The 22,927-nt window shown below is 46.1% G+C and overlaps 1 protein-coding gene across 3 annotated transcripts in view; it reads left to right on the top strand.

Annotated features, from left to right (window-relative positions):
- FAM174A (family with sequence similarity 174 member A) overlaps positions 1-22,927 on the top strand; it is a 513,219-nt gene that overhangs the window by 36,667 nt on the left and 453,625 nt on the right. For all 3 annotated transcript variants that reach the window (XM_073677998.1, XM_073677987.1, XM_073678008.1), the window contains exon 2: positions 14,593-14,724. In XM_073677998.1, coding sequence (XP_073534099.1) covers positions 14,593-14,724 — 132 coding nt within the window. The remainder of the gene's footprint in view (positions 1-14,592; positions 14,725-22,927) is intronic.

Here is a 22,927-nt window from a genome sequence, read left to right as displayed (position 1 = left end):
AATAGTTCTGCAGCAAGGGCCTTCTGGTACTGCCCCATTTTTGTAGACCTCTCCAACTCAGGAATAAGAGAGTGAAAGTTCTCCTTGTAGAGGGGGTCTAAAAGTGTCATCAACCAGTAATGACTGTCACCCAACATTTTGACAATGCGAGGGTCACGGTTAAGGCAGCGTAACATAAAGTCAGCCATGGGTGCCAGACTGGTAACGGGCAAGACTTCCGTGTCCTCACCAATATGACGACTGATAGTGTTGAGCGATCACTAAAATGCTCGGGTGCTCGAAGCTCGGGCCGAGCTTAACGTGATACTCGGGTGCTAGTGTTAGTCTATGAGAGACCCGAGCATTTTTGCGGCAGCACCCCCGGAAGTCTGTAGAAAGCCTAAAAAGTGCCCAAAACGATATGGACAGTGCTCAAAATACATGGGGGCAGCATGGGGATCGCCCCTGGAAGCATTTCTGACCCCCAGGTCACTGCTGTCAACAACGTGGTCAGAGGTATTAAGCCACTTTTGCGGGCTCACAATAAAACGTTCAAAAACAAAACTGAAACGGTTTTCCTGTGAAATATGTTAAGGAATTTCCTTTCCAGGGTAAAGACTTTTGTATAAGATAAAATAAATAACCAAAAACAAAAATATTCCTCCACACCTTGGGCTATGTTCACAAGTAGCATTTTTCATACGTTTTTGCACTTTTGTATTGCTTTCAACCGTGACAAATGCGTTCACCGGGAAATGTCATTTTAACATTTTGCAACCTTATCTGGCCATGTGCTGTGTGACACATGCATACAGTGCTGAAAAGACAAGGGATCAGCATGTGGAAGACCCCTGGAAGCATCTCTGACCCCCAGGTCACTATCTAAAAGTGTGCCCATCAGAAGTGATCCTTGCCGCATCAGAAGATGCAGACTTGCAACTATCCCCGTGCAAGTCCTTGTCCCAGGGCAGTGTTCAATTGTACCTCCCCCATTCCTTGCAATGCAAGCGAAAATATGCAGCCAACCACCCACCCGCAGGCTGCAATACCATACTGCTAGCTTTCACTTGAAATGGGGCCTTTTAGTTTGGAGGAGGCCGAAGCTGGCCACTACCTCATGGCCGCTTCCGCAGCGAGGTATCCATACTCTGTCCCCAGCCGCCCGGCGGCCGCGTGTACACGCTCGGTCCCCAGCCGCCAGGTGGCGGCCAGGTGTCCATACTCGGTCCCCAGCCGCCCTGATTTCTCCTGTCACCTTCCCCCACACTTTTCTTAGCCTGGCCTGCTTTAGGGCAGCATTGGACGAGCCCACCAGAGAACCAGACTCCGGTGGGCCCTGGCTTCTCCATCAGGGGAGTTGAGAGTGCCAAGGTGAGGAGCATGATGATGATGATAGAAGTTAGCATCTGCTTTATTTTCTTGGAATGCAAACGCATGTATGTAGTAGCGGCTAAGCCTGAGGTGGTCCGCGTTTTGGCGCATATCCTACCTCCTCCGAGGATTGCTGGATGTTTTCCTGCTACTATCCCAGTACTATGACTCCCATTAAAACAAAGCTTCAGGTGATAAATGATGGATGAGGTGGTGGCATAGGAGAAAGAGCAGGAGGAACAGGGACCATTCACATCAATATCAGGCCAGTCAACCAGATATGTCTTGTAGGATATGTTTCTGTAACAAAAGGAGCGGTTCGGCTACACAGTTATAGGGCATACAGTGAGTGCAATGCCTACCAAAAATTTCGAGCCACTCCAATGCCCCTTGGAAATGACATGGAGGTCAGAGGGCGTTAACTAAACCTTTTTTTCCATTTATAGCAACTGGGTCTCCCGTGCACTGTTGGCCTAAGCAGTGAATGGAAGGCTTTCCAAAAATTATGAGGAACTGCAATGCCCCTTACAAGAGCCATGTGTGGCACCCCAGGGGTCTGGTCACCACAGTAATAGAGATATTACGTCGGAGAGCAAGTGGGAGGTTTCCTGGTCAGGATCCTTTAAACATGCAACATCCTCCTGCCCCAGTCCTGGGAGGGGAGAATTCTGTCCTTATAAACTGGATCTGGGGCTGGGTTGAGTGAGTCAGAGAACAGTCAGAGTGAGAGCAAGGGAAAGTAACAGCAAGGAGCTCTGTAGGAGCTAAAGACCAGGGGCTGGAAGCTGAGCAGAGCTCGCCCTGGCAGAAGACAATAGGAACCGGACACAGGAGTCCGAAGCTGTGTGGACTTACATATCCAGCAGCAGAAACCGGCCGGCAGGGGATTTCAGGTCCTCTAGCCATAGAAGCCCGGAGGCTCAGTCACAAGCAAGGGACCAGCACCGCCGTCGTGGAGCAGAGGCTAACAGAAGGCCCCAAGTCACCAGCCATACGGGTGAGCACTACACGGTACACTCAGGGACGTGGGCTACTTCTACCCGCTTACAGCAAGGTAGCCAGGAAGAGTGCAGACAGACGGGGAGGCCTACAACTCCACCTGGCCAGGGGAACTCCTGCTTGCTCACAGACTGACCAGGCCTCTTATGCTAGCCAGTACTCCCGGGAGGGTCTACCTTATAATCATCAGTAAAGACCCTGAACTGCACTGCAAAGACTCTGAGTCGTTCCTGCTGCGCTCGTGTACCATCACCCCCATCATCCACACTCACTGCCCTGAGGCTATACTCCTCCCGAGGGGAGTTATCCCATTCTATGCTGCGCACACAACACCAGCCTCAGCGGTCTGCCTCTCAGCGGTGGTACTCCCTGACCGCAATCCACGGGTGGCGCAGTCGGACAATTAACCTCAAAACCTAAGAAAGATTGCCACTGGTTTGACCAGCCTGAGCCACGGGACCGGGTCACCGCCACGGAGACTACAGACCCCAGAGACCCGGCACCGGGTATCCCACACACGTGTACACACGGCCCAGGGGGCGCGTCACATGCAGTACAGCATATTACAAACATAAGTCCCATTATTGGGGAGTGGGTGTCCCATAGTATTTGTTTATGCCTTGCAAGCAAAAGCTGCCAAAAATTAGGACGGAGCAACTTGCAATGCCCCTTACAAGAGCCATGCAGTATAGCATATTACAAACATAAGTCCCATTATTGGGGAGTGGGTCTCCCATAGTATTTGCTTATGCTTTCCCAGCAAAAGCTGCCAAAAATTAGGACGGAGCAACTTGCAATGCTGGCACCCTGGTGGTATAGTGGTGGTGGAGGCTGAGGATAAGGAGAAGAAGATTAAACAGCCGAAACGAGGAAGCGTATACCCATGTGTGGGTGTGAAGCGGTGCATGTGAATACACCTCCCGAAATAACACAGTGGATTTGACTTTGTTACTCTGCTGTCATTTGGTGGTGATGAGAAGTCTGGCCCAATCCAGCCCTTGTTCATTTTGATAAGGGTCAGCTTGTCAGCATTGTCAGTTGACAGGCGAGTGCGCTTATCAGTTATAATTCCCCCAGCGGCACTAAAAACACGCTCCGATAGCACGCTAGTGGCAGGGCAGGCCAGGACCTCCAAGGCGTACAGAGCGAGTTCATTCCAAGTGTCCAGCTTGGATACCCAATAATTAAGAGGCACAGAGGAATCACGGAGGACGCTGGTACGATCGGCAAGGTACTCCCTCACCATCTTTTGAAACTTTCCACTCCTTGTGAGAGTACCCCGCGCCTCAGGGTCTGTAAGCTGGGCGGGTGTCAGAAAACTGTCCCAGAAAGTTGACAGGGTTCCCCTGCCTCTGCTGGATTGGAGTTGCATCTCTCTCGCCTGTACGCCTTGGTTGGGCAATGAACTATGACCTCTGCCGCTAGCGTGTTCAGATGGGAATTTTTTTAAGAGTTCTGCAGCAAGGCCCTTCTGGTATTGCCCCATTTTTGTAGACCTCTCCACCTCAGGAATAAGAGAGTGAAAGTTCTCCTTGTAGCGGGGGTCTACAAGTGTCACCAACCAGTAATGACTGTCACCCAACATTTTGACAATGCGAGGGTCACGGTTAAGGCAGCGTAACATAAAGTCAGCCATGCGTGCCAGACTGGTAACGGGCAAGATTTCCGTGTCCTCACCAAGATGACGACTGACCATGCTCTCCTCCTCCTCCTCCCCCTCCTCCCCCCTGTCCTCAGGCCACCCACGCTGAACCGACGGTATGACACTTGTACAGGTACTACCGTCTACAACGCATGATAGCAGCTCCTGTTCTTCCTCCTCCTCCTCTCCCTCATTGTCCCCCAATGCACGTTGGGATGAGATGAGGCTGGGCTGTGTGTAATCGCCCGCTACGGCTTCTTGATCCATCTCATCATACTCTGGCTGCAATGCCTCCTCTTTAATTCTCTGCAGAGAGCGTTGCGAAAGACAGACAAGTGGGATGCTGACACTAATGATGGCGTCATCGCCACTCACCATCTTGGTGGCCTCCTCAAAGTTTGTCAGGATGGTACATATGTCAGACATCCAGGTCCACTCCTGAGGTCTTATGTGTGGAGTCTGACCTGAATATCGACGGCCTTGTTGTAGCTGGTACTCCAAAACTGCTCTCTTCTGCTCACAAATCCTTTGCAACATGTGGAGGGTAGAGTTCCAACGTGTGGGGACATCACACACCAGTCAGTGTGCCGGAAGCTGCAAACGCTGCTGCAACACAGCAAGGGCGGTGGAATCTGTAGCCGACTTGCGAAAATGAGCTGACAGGCGGCGTACTTTCACGAGCAGATGTGGCAACTCGGGGTACGATTTAAGAAACCGCTGAACCACGAGGTTAAGCACATGAGCCAGGCATGGTACGTGTGTGATCTCACCTCGCCTCAGAGCCGCCACCAGGTTACGGCCATTGTCACACACGACCATGCCGGGATGTAGGTTCAGCGGTCTCAGCCACAGATCTACCTGCTCTTTCACAGCTGTCCACAACTCACAAGCAGTGTGAGGTTTATCACCTAAGCTTATGAGTTTCAGCACAGCCTGTTGCCGCTTGGCAGAGGCAGTACTGCAATGCTTCCAGTTTGTAACTGATGTGGTGATATCTGAGATGGAGGCTGAACATGAGGAGGAGGAGGATGCGCAGGAGCTGTACACTGTGGGGGCAACTCTGACTGACATAGGGCCCGCAATCCTCGGTGTGGGGAGGATGTGTTCCGTCCCAAGGTCCGACTGGGTCCCGGCTTCCACTATGTTTACCCAGTGTGCCGTCAGAAAGATGTACCATCCCTGGCCACAAGCACTTGTCCACGTTTCCGTTGTCAGGTGGACTCTACCAGTAACTGTGTTGTTGAAGGCACGGCAGATGCTTTGGGACACGTGCTTGTGTAGTGCGGGGATGGCACACCGGGCAAAATAGTGTCGGCTGGGGACCGAGTACCGAGGGACGGCCACCGCCATAAGATTGCGGAAGGATTCCGTCTCCACCAGCCTAAAAGGCAGCATTTCCAATGCAAGCAGTCGTGAAATGTGCGAATTTAGGACTGTGGCCTGTGGGGCGTTAGCTGCGAATTTCCGCTTTCGTGCAAAGGTCTGGGATATGGACAATTGAACGCTGCGGTGGGACGTGGACTTTGATGCTGTTTCTTGAGAAACTGCCATAACAAGTGAAGACTGAGAGGAGGGGGCATCTTTACATGCAGTATGAACAGGGGATTGCCTTGCACACACAACAGGGGGTTCTATTGCACGCACAACAGTGGAAGAAGCAGTGGTGACACCCGCTGACAATGGTCGTGGACACTGGGTTTCTACCCACAAAGTCGGGTGCTTTGCTGCCATGTGCCTGATCATGCTGGTGGTGGTCAGGCTATTAGTTTTGTCACCCCTGCTGATGCTGGCATGGCAGGTGGAACATATGGCCTTTTTGGGGTTATCAGCAGAGTCTTTAAAAAAATTCCAGACTCTGGAAGACCTACCGCTTGTACTGGCAACATCCTCGTGTTGGTGTTACGGGGAACGGTTGCCTGCCTTCTGTCTGCGGCCACCACACTGCTTCCTGCCTGTTGGGGTACTCTGCCTCCCTCCCCCTGTGTGCTGCTGGCCTCACTCTGCATGTCCTCCTTCCACGTTGGGTCAGTTACTAGATCATCCACCACTTCCTCTTCCACTTGCGCACCACGATCCCCCTCCTCACTTCCTGGCAATTGTGTCTCGTCATCGTCCACCTCTTGTGACAGATTGCCAACGTCGACTTCCTGTGGCCGTGGCTGTTCAAATATTTGGGCATCGCAACATGGGATCTCCTCTTCCACCACTTCAAGCGTATCAGGCGAGGGGCCCAAATATGGAAATGGACCAGTGAACAGCTCTTCAGAGTGTCCAAGTGTGGGATCACTTGCTGTCTGACGACACTCGGCATGGTGGGAGGAAGGAGCATCAGGGTGAGGAATAGTATGCGGTCGAGACTCACGGCTACTAAGAGTTGACCGTGTGGAAGACAGACCGGAGGTGGTGGTGCCCAGGTAACTGGAAGTATTGTCTGCTATCCAATTAATAACCTGTTCACACTGATCAGTTCTCAATACTGGTGTTGTTCTGTGCTTCCCTAGTAATTCGGTCAAGAAGTGGGAGCGAGAAGATGTGGCTGTTGGTTGTGGCACATTTTCACCTTGGCCACGGCCCCGTCCTCTGCACGAACCATCACCAGAACGTCCACTTCCACGTCCCTTGCCACGCGCCTTGCCCATTGTAAATGAAGTAAAATAGCTTACACTTGCACTATCAATGGAAAAGGGTAATAAAGAGTAGATTAGAACCGTGGAAGAGGAAAACCACAGTTATTGTTTACTGGGGTATACCACACTTTTTTAAATAGAGATATTTGCGGCTGAACAGTGAGCGACACACTCAAACTGCTTGTTTTTTAGATACCAAAGGCCCAAAACTGGATAGTACAGCGATTTGACCCGTGGAACTGCGAAACCACACTGGGATGTCGGGCCTACACAAGACTATTTTCAACAGATATATTTTTGTGTCACAACAGTCAGGAGACACTACTGTTTTTCTTTACGGAAAAAACTACCAAAACCTGAATAATAGAGATTTTTTACCGTGGAACAGCAAAACCACAGTTACAATTTACTGGTGTATACCAGGCTTTTTAAAATATATATATATTTGCGGCTGAACAGTGAGCGACACACTCAAACTGTTTTTTTTTAGATACAAATGGCCCAAAAGTGGATAATACTGAGGTTTGTACCGTGGAACTGCAAAACCACACTTGTATTTCTCGGGCCTACACCAGACTATTTTCAACAGATATATTTGTGTCTGAAAAATCAGGGAGACACTATTTTTTTTTTTTTTTTTTTTACAGCTAAAAATGCAAAAAGCAGGATAATAGAGATTTTTTTACCGTGGAACAGCAAAAGCACACTTCTGTCTCTCTGGCCTACACCAGACTATTTTCAACAGATATATTTGTGACTGAAAAATCAGGGAGACACTTTTTGCATTTTTTGCTGTAAAAAAAATAAAAAAAGCTGGACAATAGAGATTTTTTACCGTGGAACATCAAAACCACAGTAATTTACTGGTGTATACCAGGCTTTTTAAAATATATATATATATTTGCGGCTGAACAGTGAGCGACACACTCAAACTGTTTTTTTTAGATACAAATGGCCCATAGAACTGCAAAACCACATATATCTCTCCCTAAATCAGCAGCGCTGTCCCTACACTGTCTGATCTGGAGCGACTGTGTCCAAGATGGCGGCGCCTGGTTTTAAATACTCGAGGTGACGCTGTGCGGCCAGCCAATCACTGTAATGCCCACAAACAACATGGCTGCGGCATTACAGTGACTGGCTGGCAATCCCTGCTTGTTCATTGGCTCTTTAAAGAGCGCCAAACATGCAGGGCAGAGACCCGAGCTCCCGCCCGAGTAACCCGGAAATGCTCGGTGCTCGCCGAACATCCCGAGTAGCGTGATGCTCGGGCGAGTACCGAGAAGTGTCGAGCATGTTCGCTCAACACTAGTTCCAACCATATTGTATAGTCTTTTGTGCTTGTTTTTTGGCATGTAGTGTAGTCTGTGTGTTAATATACTCGCCAACCCCCGCCTTGTCCTGTATCCAGCGTCATTAGGCTCTTCTAGTGACATCACCACTCTTCACACTGTGGTCTGTGACCTGGAAGTGGCTTTTACAATGTAACTGTATGGTTCGTCAGATTGAGACTTCATAAGGTTTACATTGTAAGGCTTGATTCCCACAATGAGTATTTTGTTAGTTTTTGATGATGCAGAATTTCTGTACCTATTATTTAAATGAGGTTACTTGCATTTTTGTTAACATGCCTTTTTGACTGCGTTTTTTTGTCTTTTTGGTGTGTCATGCGTTAAATAAAACTGCTTTGTTTTTCATACTTCCTGGTATTTGGCTTTGACAAAACTTTATATAATTTGGTGTGGGTCACATTTGTTTTTGATGCTTTTCCACCCCAGAAATGCACTAAAAGCACATAAGTTTTTTACCTGCAGTTTTTCTGCATCAATCTATAAATCCCATCCACTTTACTGGAACTGTAAGATGCTGTGTTTTTGTCATATCAAAAATACACAGCGACAAATACTCCAAAAGCTCATCGTGAGAACGAAGCTTTAACCACTTCGCGCCAGAGCCTGTTTTTGCCTTCGTGACCGGGCCAATTTTTTCAATTCTGACCACTGTCACTTTATGAGGTAATTACTCTGGAACGCTTCAACGGATCCCCCTGATTCTGAGATTGTTTTTTTGTGACATATTGTACTTCATGATAGTGGTAAAATTTCTTTGATATCACTTGCGTTTGATTGTGAAAAAAATCGGAAATTTGGCGAAAATTTTGAAAATTTTGCAATTTTCAAACTTTGAATTTTCATGCCCTTTAATCAGAGAGATATATCACACAAAATAGTTAATAAATAACATTGCCCACATGTCTACTTCACATCAGCACAATTTTGGAACAAAATTTTTTTTTGTTAGGAAGCTATAAGGGTTAAAAGTTGACCAGCGATTTCTCATTTTTACAACAAAATTTACAAAAACATTTTTTTTAGGGACCACATCTTATTTGAAGTGACTTTGAGGAGCCTTTATGACAGAAAATACCCAAAAGTGATACCATTCTAAAAACTGCACCCCTCAAGGTGCTCAAAACCACATTCAAGAAGTTTATTAACCCTTCAGGTGCTTCACAGGAATTTTTGGAATGTGGAAGAAAACAATGAACATTTAACTTTTTTTCACAAAACTGCTACTTTAACCTCAAATTTTTAATTTTCACAAGGGCAGCCAGAAAAAATGGACCCCAAAATGTGTTGTGTAATTTCTCCTGAGCACGCTTATACCCCATATGTGGTGCAAAGCCACTGTTTGGGTGCACGGCATGGCTTGGAAGGTAAGGAGCGCCATTTGACTTTTGGAATGGAAATTTGACTGGAATGGATAGCGGATGCCATGTTGCATTTGGAGAGCCCCAGAGGTGTCTAAACAGAGGAAACCCCCAACAAGTGACCCCATTTTGGAAACTAGACCCCTCAAGGAACTTATCTAGATGTGTGGTGAGCACCTTGAACCCCCAGGGGCTTCACAGAATTTTATAATGTTGAAGTGTGAAAATAGAAAAACACATTTTTAACACAAAACTGCTACTTTAGCCTCAAATTTTTAATTTTCACAAGGGCAGCCAGAAAAAATGGACCCCAAAATGTGTTGTGCAATTTCTCCTGAGCACGCTGATACCCCATATGTGGTGCAAAGCCACTGTTTGGGCGCACGGCATGGCTTGGAAGGTAAGGAGCGCCATTTGACTTTTGGAATGGAAATTTGACTGGAATGGATAGCGGACGCCATGTTGCATTTGGAGAGCCCCTGAGGTGCCTAAACAGAGGAAACCCACAACAAGTGACCGAATTTTACAATCTACTCCTCTGTATAAATTAATCTAGTGTTGGGAAAATAAGTAGATAGGTAAATGGTCACTAAACCCATAGATGAATTCCCACAGAGGTGTCATTTCTATAATGGGGTCACTTCAGGGGGGATTATGCTGTTCTGGCACTTTTCAGAGTACCAGAGCTAAAGAATCCCCCCTGAAGTGACCCCATTATAGAAATGAAACCCCTCTGGGAATTCATCTATGGGTTTAGTGACCATTTTAACTCAATGGATGATTTCCAGAAACAAGCACGCAATGGAAGGTTTAGATTCTGGAGAACCCCCCCTGGAAATTAAGTGAGCTCTACTCGAATGTGTCATTCACTAAATGAACCAAATGTTTGAATGACAAATTGGGATACATTTTTACAGTTTAAAAACGTGGTTCTGTGTGGAAGATTTTAAAGCAGTCAGTGACGCATAAGGCTGGCAATGATGGGCATTGTGGGCAATAGTAGCGGGTATCACGCCTCATTCCTCTCTTAGTACATACACGACATCTTTTCTGGGGGTTCCTTCTTGTTTCCGTTGCTGGAATAAGTGCAATAAAATGTCGCTCAGTGAGTCTTTTCACATCCTCAGATTCTAATGGATGAGCGGGGCTAACACTTTGAAAGACAAGATTTTCAATTACCTTTTCTTGATAATCAAGAAAAGGATCTGAATTTCCTGCTTTTTTGTACAACACAAAAGAATTGTATGTGGCCACCTGAAACAAATAAATAACCAACTTTTTATACCAGGTATAGGACTTTCTTGATACCTGGTATGGCTGTAGAACCTGGTCTGCAAGGTCCACACCCCCCATGTGTTTGTTGTAGTCAATGACTGACACAGGTTTTTGCTTCGGAGTGGTGGATCCTAGTTCTACAGTGGCCCTTGTGGCATCTGTGTGGATCGAGCTGAGGACAAAAATATCCCTCTTATCCCTATATTTCAGGGCAAGCAGCTCTCCGTTGCGTACAGTCCCTGACTGCCCCTTTTGAAACTTTTGGTTGACCAATGGTTGTGGAAACCCCTGACGGTTTTTACGGATGGTCCCACAAGCCCCGATGTTGTGTTCAACCAGACTTTTAAATAGGGGTATGCTGGTGTAATAATTGTCCACATATAGATTGTAGCCTTTTTGAAAAAATGGACTTATCAGCTCCCAAACAATTTTTGCAGATGTCCCCAGATAAGTAGGGCATCCTGGTGGGTTTAGTTGGCTATCTTTCCCCTCATATATGCGAAAAGCGGATGTGTATCCAGTTGAACTTTCGCACATTTTATAGAGCTTTATTCCAAACCTTGCCCTTTTAGATGGGATAAATTGCTTGAGGTGCAGTCTTCCTTTGAATTTTACAAGGGACTCGTCTATAGAAATATTTTGTGTTGGGGTGTAGAGGCTTAAGAATTTTTCTGACAAATTTTCAATGATGGGTCTAATTTTATATAACCTGTCATGTTCTGGGGCATTTCTGGGCAGGCATTGACTATTGTCGTTAAAATGCCAAAACCGCATGAGCATTTCATAACGGGTCCTAGGCAGAATGACTGAAAACATAGGGGTGGCTTGAACAGGGTGGTTGGACCAGTAGGATCGAATGCTCGGTTTTTTAACAAGCCCCATGGCAAATGTAAGTCCTAAAATTTTTTTTATTTCCGGGACATTAGTTGGTGTCCATAAATTTGCCCTAGCATAGTAAGATCGGGGATTCTGGCTTATGAATTGGGACGCGTATAAATTTGTTTGCACGACAATATGCTCTAGCAAGCTGTCTGTAAAAAACAAATTAAAAAAATGAATTGGTCCAAAATCTTCCACCTCCACATTTATACCAGGAATGGCGTTGAAATCAGGGCTGAATGGAGCAGCCGAATCTGAAGCCTCCCATCTGGGAAATGCTAGATCATGTGGCAACGCCCCTTGTACACTGGCGTGCGCCAATTCACTAGTAGCAGGGACAGCGCTTGTACTGGGCAGTGTTCCCTGATTTGGAGACGTTTCTCCAGTAGCGCTATTTGCCCCTATTGCTGTACTGGTCCTTGGGCTTGAGGATGGAACAGAATCACTGCTCATTTCTGGGCTCTCAGTGTCGCCGCTACTAAAGCCCTCAAAATCCATATCTCCATCTGAGATTGCGCTGTCATCAGTGTCAGAACACAGCAGGGCATACACCTCCTCTGCGGTATAAGTCTGACGGGCCATTTTATTTTTATATTTTTTGACTGGACTGAACGGACCGGACTGAAAGGACGGGACCGGACTGGACTGACCGGACTGATCTGACAGGACTGACTGACTGATCTGACAGGACTGACTGACTGATCTGACAGGACTGACTTACTGACTGATCTGACAGGACTGACTGATCTGACAGGACTGACTGACTGACAGATCTGACAGGACTGACTGACTGGACTGATCTGACAGGACTGACTGACTGGACTGATCTGACAGGACTGACTGACTGGACTGATCTGACAGGACTGACTGACTGACTGACTGATCTGACAGGACTGACTGACTGACTGACTGACTGACAGATCTGACAGGACTGACTGACTGACAGATCTGACAGGACTGACTGACTGACAGATCTGACAGGACTGACTGACAGATCTGACAGGACTGACTGACTGACAGATCTGACAGGACTGACTGACAGATCTGACAGGACTGACTGACAGATCTGACAGGACTGACTGACAGATCTGACAGGACTGACTGACAGATCTGACAGGACTGACTGACAGATCTGACAGGACTGACTGACTGACAGATCTGACAGGACTGACTGACTGACTGACTGACAGATCTGACAGGACTGACTGACAGATCTGACAGGACTGACTGACTGACAGGACTGACTGACAGATCTGACAGGACTGACTGACTGACAGATCTGACAGGACTGACTGACTGACAGATCTGACAGGACTGACTGACTGACAGATCTGACAGGACTGACTGACTGACAGATCTGACAGGACTGACTGACTGACAGATCTGACAGGACTGACTGACTGACAGATCTGACAGGACTGACTGACTGACAGATCTGACAGGACTGACTGACTGACAGATCTGACAGGACTGACTGACTGACAGATCTGACAGGACTGACTGACTGACAGATCTGACAGGACTGACTGACTGACAGATCTGACAGGACTGACTGACTGACAGATCTGACAGGACTGACTGACTGACAGATCTGACAGGACTGACTGACTGACAGATCTGACAGGACTGACTGACTGACAGATCTGACAGGACTGACTGACTGACAGATCTGACAGGACTGACTGACTGACAGATCTGACAGGACTGACTGACTGACAGATCTGACAGGACTGACTGACTGACAGATCTGACAGGACTGACTGACTGACAGATCTGACAGGACTGACTGACTGACAGATCTGACAGGACTGACTGACTGACAGATCTGACAGGACTGACTGACTGACAGATCTGACAGGACTGACTGACTGACAGATCTGACAGGACTGACTGACTGACAGATCTGACAGGACTGACTGACTGACAGATCTGACAGGACTGACTGACTGACAGATCTGACAGGACTGACTGACTGACAGATCTGACAGGACTGACTGACTGACAGATCTGACAGGACTGACAGGACTGACAGATCTGACAGGACTGACTGACTGACAGGACTGACAGGACTGACTGACTGACAGATCTGACAGGACTGACAGATCTGACAGGACTGACAGATCTGACAGGACTGACAGATCTGACAGACTCACTAACCCTAACTCTTACTTTCTTTTTTATTTTTTATTTTTTTTTACTTTCACAGTGGCAAGGCTGACAGCTCTTGTCACACTGTTTCTCCTCTGCTCTCTCACTGAGATCGGAGGAGAAACTGCATTTATCAGGCAGATCGCCCGGGAAAGTTTGTTGCTAAAACAAACTTCCCTGGTGATTTCTCTGATTGGCTGGTGTGACGCTGACATCATCGAGACCTGAGCCAATCAGGTCTCGATGATGTCAGAGGTCACAGCACCGGGATCCCCGCCGCTGACAGGTATGTGGGGGGTCCCGATCGCCGACCACCGGCTGTCCCTATCTTTTAAATGCCGCGATCGCTATGGATCGCGGCATCTAGAAGATAGGAACAGGTTAACATCATGGGGACCTGATCCAATCAGGTCCCCATGATGCCACATGTCAGAGCTATCGCTCTGAACCGGTACCGCAGCGCTAGCAGGACCCTGGGGGTCCTGAGCGCTGCGGGACCACCCACCGTTTTTAAATGTCGGCGCTGCACAGAGCCCAGGCAGCGCCGACGTTTATGTACAGTGGGCGGTCCTGAACCGGTTAATGAGACTTTCTGCTCACGCATAGAACATAGTGATCCAGCTAGCCTGAAGTTCAATGATGTTACTGAGAAGAGCAGAGGAGCAGAGTGGAGCTGGATCCCAGAGAAGGTGGCAGTAGAGGAGTATATTAACATATACACACTACTTAAAGATATACACAGATTTAGTAAAAAAAAATCATGGGAGGGCATCTTTAACTGAGAAATTCCTGTGAAAAGTTCTACCTGCTTTCCTGAGTAGCGCAGCCTGGAATAACGCTTACCTTTTAACTACAATACATAGCTTGTTTCCTCATGACATGCTCCATGATCCAGTTCTGTACATTTAGTTCTCCTGAATCTTTGTAGCATTCATCTTACATTTTACTTTTAATTCCTACAGAACAAGGAGAAAAAATAAGAAAACTAGGAAATATGGAGTATTGGATACAAATATAGGGAATATGGAACTAACTCCCTTAGAACAAGAGGAAGAAGATGATGACACTTTGTTTGATGCCAATCAGCCACGAAGGTGAGAATTTGCAATTGGATATTCTGCACACTCAGAATAATGGCACAAAGACATCAGTTGTTCTCCCTGTCTAGATCATGTTTTTAAGCTGTATGGTCTATCCAGCCTGTCCCTGATATCAGAACATTGTTACTAGCTCTGGAAAATTCTTATTGCCAGGGCTGTGGAGCCGGTATAAAATGGACCGACTGCAACTCCTAAAATTTATAATAAATTGGGCACAGTACAATTCGGTTTGTGGGGAATATTTTTTCATAACAATTTTGGAAAATTATGAAATGTCCTATAAATGTCTGTCCTATTCCTGATCTAAGGGTCTAGACTTTTAGCTGAGATGTATCTGTGCTACAGTAAATGTATCACTTAAACATGAGCCATGTATGAGGGAGTCGGAGTTTGAGTCGGTGTCATGGAAATTGAGGAGTCGGAGGTTTGGCTTACCGACTCCACAGCCCCGGTTATTGCCTCCATCCACTACCTTCAGTAAAAAATCACGTTTGTGTAAAGGATATACAGTTGATCCAAACTAATGAAAGGTTAATCTGCTTGAAATAAGGTTTTTATAAACAGTTGGTAACACAAGTTTAAATACTGAAAATAATAGTATTGCTTAACATGGATGCCAAAAAGCTATGGAAAACTTGTGTGGTGTGTGTTTGTTTTTTTGTTTTTTTTTACTGTTTTAAGACCCATATACTGATGCTGAAAGTCTCCAGTTCAGTGCTAAGGTCCAACAATTTTTTTTTGTTCTTCTGTTATATAGTTCTAATTAGATATTAATGTTTTTTTATCACTAGCTTTCGTAACCATCTGTGCATGGCTATGTTCGAACTTCACGTTTAGAACTCTGAAAAAAAACATACATGCATGCATCAAATTTCTTCATAAGCCATATTTCACCCATTGTAGTCCAAAAGGTTGGCTGTTAGCCCGGTTGACTAGAAGAAAAGTGTTGGTCAGCTAGGGTTGCATGGTGACATCTGTCAAGCAACATGACCCATTGCCAGAATTTTCAGAGAACAGAGGGCACTTTTTCACCGCAATCATTCTAGCATATAATATAATCTGCTGATCTAAATGCCATGTAAAGGGCAACCAGTATATACATGATCTTCCTGATGCAGATGGACCTATTAAACCATCTTCCTTCTGGTCATCAGAACCCTCCTGCCCCTTTGTAGATCCCCACTATGTCTGGACCACTGAATTGTCCATTAGGTAAAAGAAAGCTTTGCGTACTTTCCATTTTTGCACTCCAGGTAGATGTTTGATCAGTTATTTACTAAACATTATATTAATGCATACAAATGGGAAAAATAGATTTAGTTTTTTACAAAACCAACTGTTTCCTATACAGTACAGACCAAAAGTTTGGACACACCTTCTCATTTAAAGATTTTTCTGTATTTTCATGACTTTGAAAATTGTACATTCACACTGAAGGCATCAAAACTATGAATTAACACATGTGGAATTATATACTTAGCAAAAAAATGTGAAACAACTGAAAAAATGTCTTATATTCTAGGTTCTTCAAAGTAGCCAGCTTTTGCTTTGATGACTGCTTTGCACACTCTTGGCATATCTTGATCAGCTTCAAGAGGTAGTCACCGGAAATGGTCTTCCAACAATCTTGAAGGATTTCCCAGAGATGCTTAGCACTTGTTGGCCCTTTTGCCTTCACTCTGCGGTCCAGCTCACCCCAAACCATCTCGATTGGGTTCAGGTCTGGTGACTGTGGAGGCCAGGTCATCTGGCGTAGCACCCCATCACTCTCCTTCTTGGTCAAATAGCCCTTACACAGCCTGGAGGTGTGTTTAAGGTCATTGTCCTGTTGAAAAATAAATGATGGTCCAACTAAACGTAAACCGGATGGAATAGCATGCCGCTGCAAGATGCTGTGGTAGCCATGCTGGTTCAGTATGCCTTCAGTTTTGAATAAATCCCCAACAGTGTCACCAGCAAAGCACCCCCACACCATCACCCCTCCTCCATGCTTCACGGTGGGAACCAGGCATGTAGAGTCCATCCGTTCACCTTTTCTGCGTCGCACAAAGACACGGTGGTTGGAACCAAAGATCTCAAATTTGGACTCATCAGACCAAAGCACAGATTTCCACTGGTCTAATGTCCATTCCTTGTGTTCTTTAGCCCAAACAAGTCTCTTCTGCTTGTTGCCTGTCCTTAGCAGTGGTTTCCTAGCAGCTATTTTACCATGAAGGCCTGCTGCACAAAGTCTCCTCTTAACAGTTGCTGAAGAGATGTCTGCTGCTAGAACTCTGTGTGGCATTGACCTGGTCTCTAATCTGAGCTGCTGTTAACCTGCGATTTCTGAGGCTGGTGACTCGGATAAACTTATCCTCAGAAGCAGAGGTCTTCCTTTCCTGGGGCGGTCCTCATGTGAGCCAGTTTCTTTGTAGCGCTTGATGGTTTTTGCAACTGCACTTGGGGACACTTTCAAAGTTTGCCCAATTTTTCAGACTGACTGACCTTCATTTCTTAAAGTAATGATGGCCATTCGTTTTGCTTTACTTAGCTGCTTTTTTCTTGCCATAATACAAATTCTAACAGTCTATTCAGTAGGACTATCAGCTGTGTATCCACCTGAATTCTGCACAACACAACTGATGGTCCCAACCCCATTTATAAGGCAAGAAATCCTACCTATTAAACCCGACAGGGCACACCTGTGAAGTGAAAATCATTTCCGGTGACTACCTCTTGAAGCTCATCAAGAGAATGCCAAGAGTGTGCAAAGCAGTCATCAAAGCAAAAGGTGGCTACTTTGAAGAACCAAGAATATAAGACATATTTTCAGTTATTTCACACTTTTTTGTTAAGTATATAAGTTAAGCATAGTTTTGATGCCTTCAGTGTGAAAGTACAATTTTAAGTCATGAAAATACAGAAAAATCTTTAAATGAGAAGGTGTCCAAACTTTTGGTCTGTACTGTACGTATAAAAGTTTTAATGAAGATTAGTAGCCTCGTTTCTCAGCTTATTGTGCTACTATTTGTGTTTTAGAAGTCTAATTTGTAAAGCTCTGTGAAATGAAGACCGCTTTGTAGATCTAATGGAGCCTGTTTATTTCATAGTGCCGCAGGGCATGTTGTATACTATGTGCACTAGCAGATGGTTTATGCAGATAATGTAAATCTTGTGATACAGTTGTTTAGTGCAGAGTAAAATATGGCTTCATGTTTGATTTGTGTTCTGGAGTCCTTTACAATCTAGTGCTTTTAAATGGCCCTAAAATGCATGTAAAATAGACGAATATGCTCAAAACTTCATCTATCACGAACGGTGTGAACAGGTGTACAAAACTGCATCTGTGTGATAAATGGTGACAACTTCCTGATACAAACCTGAAACTATTGGCAGTTTGGTATAACAGGTTTTAGAGACAGAACATTACATTATAGCTATATACATTTTATATTCTGAGCACCTCACTAAAACCTCAGTATCATCTCTCCCTTTTTTCCCCATTCCTGGCTGTCCCTGTTCTTCTGAGATCACTTTTTTTCTGTTTGTTTTAAATTATTATTTTTAAATGGATAGTGGTATGGAAATTCTGTTCTGCATGTGGGGCAGAGGGCAGAGACTACTTCAACAAAGGCGCATTGTAGCAGAGAGATGTGCGGCGAGATTCTCTGCCCCTCTTGTAGACCATAATGTCTAAAGGTATTGTTATACTTCATTATAACTATGAGATCATTCCGCCTATTGATGCATGGCACTGGATATTTGAAATATATACCATATTTTTCGGACTATAAGACACACCTAGGTTTTAATGGAGGAAAATAGAAAAAAAAATTAAGCAAAAAATGTGGTCATTATGCCATGTTAAGGGGGAGGGGGTCTGCTGCTTTCACTGCTATAGGGGTAATGTTCCCCAATTCTGTTAATATCCTCTATCCTGGTATATATGGCCCCCTCCTTCCTATTATATGTGGCCCTCATCCCCATCCTGATATGCATGGCACCCCAATCCCCCATCCTGGTATGCATGGCCCTCCTCATCCCTCTTCCTGGTATGCATGGCACCCCAATCCCCAATCCTGGTATCTATGGCACCTTCATCCCTCTTCCTGGTATGTATGGCCCCCTTCATCCCTGGTATGTATGGCATCCCCTGATCCCCGTCACGCTACACAGAAAAAAATAAACAATTATGCTCACCTCCTCTCTCCTCCAGCGCTGTGTCCTGCTCTGTTGCCGACAGGGATCTCACTGTGTGAGCCGGTCATGACGAAACTGCCATGCTCCCTCACACAGCGAGATGCTGTGCTGGAATAGTCACTGCTGTGTGCGTGAGGAGCAGTGACCATTCATTATTCGTACTCCCATGACCGCACCACGAGAGAGAGGATCCGCCCCTCATGGACAGGAAACCTACACTTTAAAAAGGGCGGCACCTCTCTCTCCCGCCTCAGTTTAGGTTTCCTGTCCATGATAGGTCTCCCATCAGGTACCTGCAGGATGAATATTGGTCTCTTGCCCAGAGGGATAGACAGGGTACCTGGATCAGTGAAGTTCCTGCCCTGGTCGGTCCTGTTCTTCCTGGAGACGCCACGGCAGGGCTCATTGGGGCACCCACCCACTTCACTACAAGAGATCTGGGCTGCGCCGGCGGGGAACTTATCAGGCGCGGCCCTGTGTCGGCGGGCCTATGACGTATTTCCGGTGCGCCGGCCTCCACCGGAAGTGGGCGCAGCTCGCGCGTGGCCAGGAAGTACGGGCCACATGCGAGCAGAGGTGACGCCGGAGCCCGGAACAGTATGGGCATCCCGCAAGTACTGCTACGTGCAGTGTTCTGCCCACCCCGGGGAGGGGGAAGGTGAGGCCCCCATCCTGTTCCACACAGGTACCTGCATGGCCGGTATAAAAAAAGGCCTGGTTACATGCAGAGGTGCTTCCCAGCCCCTTGTTTTTTCGTGACAATGGGAGATACATAGGAGCTTTCACCTCAGCAAGAACAACTGCTGCTGGAGCAGCCCTCTGGGGAGCCCTCACAACAGGTGGTGCAACGTCGTTCCCTTACCGGGTCCAGCCGTTCAACTAAGAAATTCACCGCTAAGAGCAGGAAGGAAGGTCCTGTCGTTCGGCATGATCCTCCGCCGGTTAAGAAGGATTCCTCTGCTTCTACGGTACCGCATATGCCAGGGGGAAAGTGGAATCTTCGTGAAAGTTCTACTAATTGTTTCCCTTTACTTCTCTGTCTATGAAATCTTTTCAGAGCAAGAATTGTTCGTTTAAATCAAAGCATAAAGAATGTGCCCTATGCAGCAGCCCGCTCCCTGATGCATATATTAAAAAGTTGTGCCAGCCTTGTATTGACAAGGTGATGACGGAAGAAACCCCAGGGTTTTCTTTGGGTCTAAAAACTCTAATTAAAGAAGAAGTAGGCAAGGCTTTGCGAGGGAATTCTGAGGTCCGGCATTCTCCTCAGGACCCTTGACCAGGCTCAAATTCCGACATCTCAGACATTTCTGCCTCTTCCCTATCCTCCTCTGATAGCGAATCTGAGAGACAATGTTTTCCTTTAAATGAGGTGGATGCCTTGGTGAAAGCTGTCCGTTCTACTATGGACATTGTGGACACTAGACCAGAGAAGTCTCTGGATTATGTTATGTTTGGAGGATTAGGTCAAAAAAAGAAAAGATCCTTCCCCATGAATACAAAGATTAAGGATCTCAGTGAAAGAGAGTGGCAAAAGCCAGACAGAAAGGGCAGCATCCCTCCCTCTTTCAAAAGGAGGTATCCGTTTGATGATACCGCATGCTCCTCCTGGTCAAAGGCACCAAGGCTTGATGTTGCCATTGCTAAAGCATCAAAAAAGGCTTCCCTCCCCTTCGGCGACATGGGAGCTTGAAGAGACCTCCTGGACAGACTAGCGGATACCTTTTTAAAAGGTCCTTGGGACACCACTACAGGAGCCCTGAAACCAGCAGTGGCTGCCACCTGCACATCCAGAGCCCTGATGGTCTGGCTGGAACAGCTAGACAACCAATTGAAGTAGGGTGCCTCCAGGAAGGAGATTATTTCTTCTCTCCCCCTAGTCCAGGGTGCAGCTGCCTTTCTTGCTGACGCATCTGCGGACTCAGACTAGCAGCGAAATCGTCAGCTCTTTCAAATGCTGCTCGGCGAGCCCTTTGGCTAAAGTGCTGGCCTGGAGATGTACAAACAAAATCTAGACTCTGTACAATTCCTTGTGAGGGTGAATATCTTTTTGGCCAAACCATGGATGATCTGTTGGAAACAGCTGGAGATCCTAAGAGGGGCTTTCCGTCTGTACCTCTACCCTCTTTTAAAAAATCTTTTCGGAAAAAGAAGTTTGTCCGAAGACGATTCTTTAGAGAACAGGAGAAATTCAAGGAAAGAGGTCGCAAAGGTAGAGGCCTACTCTTTGGTTCTTGTTCCAGAGATGAGCAGAAGCCAGGGGAATCAAAAAACAGGGAGGGATATTGGCGTTGTTTTTTCCGGCTTGGGAACGTATTTCACATAGCAGTTGGATTTTAGGCCTGATTAGTTTTGGTCTTAAATTTCAATTGCAAGCCCTTCCTTACAGGAGATTCGTAATTATTCCCTCTAGTTCCTCCCCAGAGCGGCAGACTGCCCTCATATCGGAAATACAAGACCTAACAAAGAAAAACATCCTGATTGAGGTTCCGAAAATAGAAGAGGGAGAAGGATTCTACTCCACGCTCTTCTTGGTTCCCAAGCCAGATGGGTGTTTTAGGACTATCATAAATTTAAAATCCTTAAATAGGTTTCTTAAAATAGACACCTTCAAAATGGAATCATTAAAAACAATAATAAAATAGCTTTTTCCCCCACTGTTATATGGTAGTCCTGGATCTTAAAGACACTTATTACCATGTTCCCATTCATAGGGATTATCAAAAGTATTTAAGATTAGCCATCAAAATAAAAGGGGTAGTAAAACACTACCAGTATACCGCTCTTCCCTTTGGGTTGGCTATAGCCCCGAGAGTTTTTACTAAACTGGTGGCAGAAGTTATGGCCCACATAAGAGAAAAAGATATTTTAATAATCCCTTACCTCGATGATTTCCTGATAGTGGGGAATTCCTTTGCACAGTGCGAGGCCCACCTTCAGTAACCATTTCTGTCCTACAAGGCCTAGGTTGGTTTCTAAATCTGGAAAAATCTAGGTTGACTCCACAAAAAGCCCAACAGTTCCTGGGGGTCATTTTAGATTCAGAAAGACAGTTATGTCATTTATCAGATGAAAAAATTGCAAAAATCCAGGGACTAGTGAGACATTGTATGGATAGACCCTCCATGACACTGTACAAAGCCATGTCATTATTAGGGACCCTGACCTCAAGTTTTTCTGCAGTACGTTGGTCCCAATTTCACTCAAGGGCTCTTCACTGGGATGTGTTATATAATCAATCCTAGATGGACATCTAGACCGGGAGTTTACCTTGGTCCCTCGCTCCTTACAATCCCTTCGCTGGTGGTTGGTATACACTAATCTTTCTAGGGGAGTCCCTTGGGAAAGTAAACCTATGCAGTTCTAACTACAGATGCAAGTGCTACAGGTTGGGGAGCTCATTTTGAAAACAGCTTAATTCAGGGAACCTGGTCAGAAAATGAGGTACAGTTTTCCCTCGAATGTTAAGGAGCTTTTGGCGATTGATTATGCGCTCAATGGGTTCCTTATATATTTACAGGGCCAATATGTCCGTATACTCTCGGACAATCAAGTCTCAGTAGCGAATATAAATCATCAAGGGGGGATCCGTTCAAGAGACTTGAAAACAGACTACAGAAAGCAGAAGATCATTTTCTCTCCCTTTCTGCAGTTCATCTAAGAGGAAAAGAAAACATTAGGGCAGATTTTCTCAGCCGCAATTCCCTAAAAGAAGGAGAATGGTCCTTGCCATAATCTTGGAGAATGGTTCAATGTGGGGTCTTCCAGCAGTGGACTTGTTCGCGACAAAGTCCAATCGGAAGGTGACAACATTTTGTTCTCTAAACCCCAGAGAAAAGCCCCTGGTGGTGGACGCCTTCATGATTCCCTGGGAGTTTCCTTTGGCGTACTCTTTCCCTCCTATGGTCCTGCTTCCGTCAGTTCAGTCCTAAGAAAGATCAGGACAGACGAAGCCAGAATGATCCTCATCTGCCCCTTTTGGCCCAAGAGGCCATGGTTCTCTTGTCTCCGCAGAATG

The sequence above is a fragment of the Phyllobates terribilis genome, unplaced genomic scaffold (assembly GCF_046119375.1).
Source record: "Phyllobates terribilis strain yellow unplaced genomic scaffold, ASM4611937v1 Scaffold_1__5_contigs__length_1240528914, whole genome shotgun sequence".
Taxonomy (NCBI): domain Eukaryota; kingdom Metazoa; phylum Chordata; class Amphibia; order Anura; family Dendrobatidae; genus Phyllobates; species Phyllobates terribilis.
The sequence above is the reverse complement of the archived record's forward strand: the minus strand, read 5'-3'. Positions and strand labels throughout refer to the sequence as shown.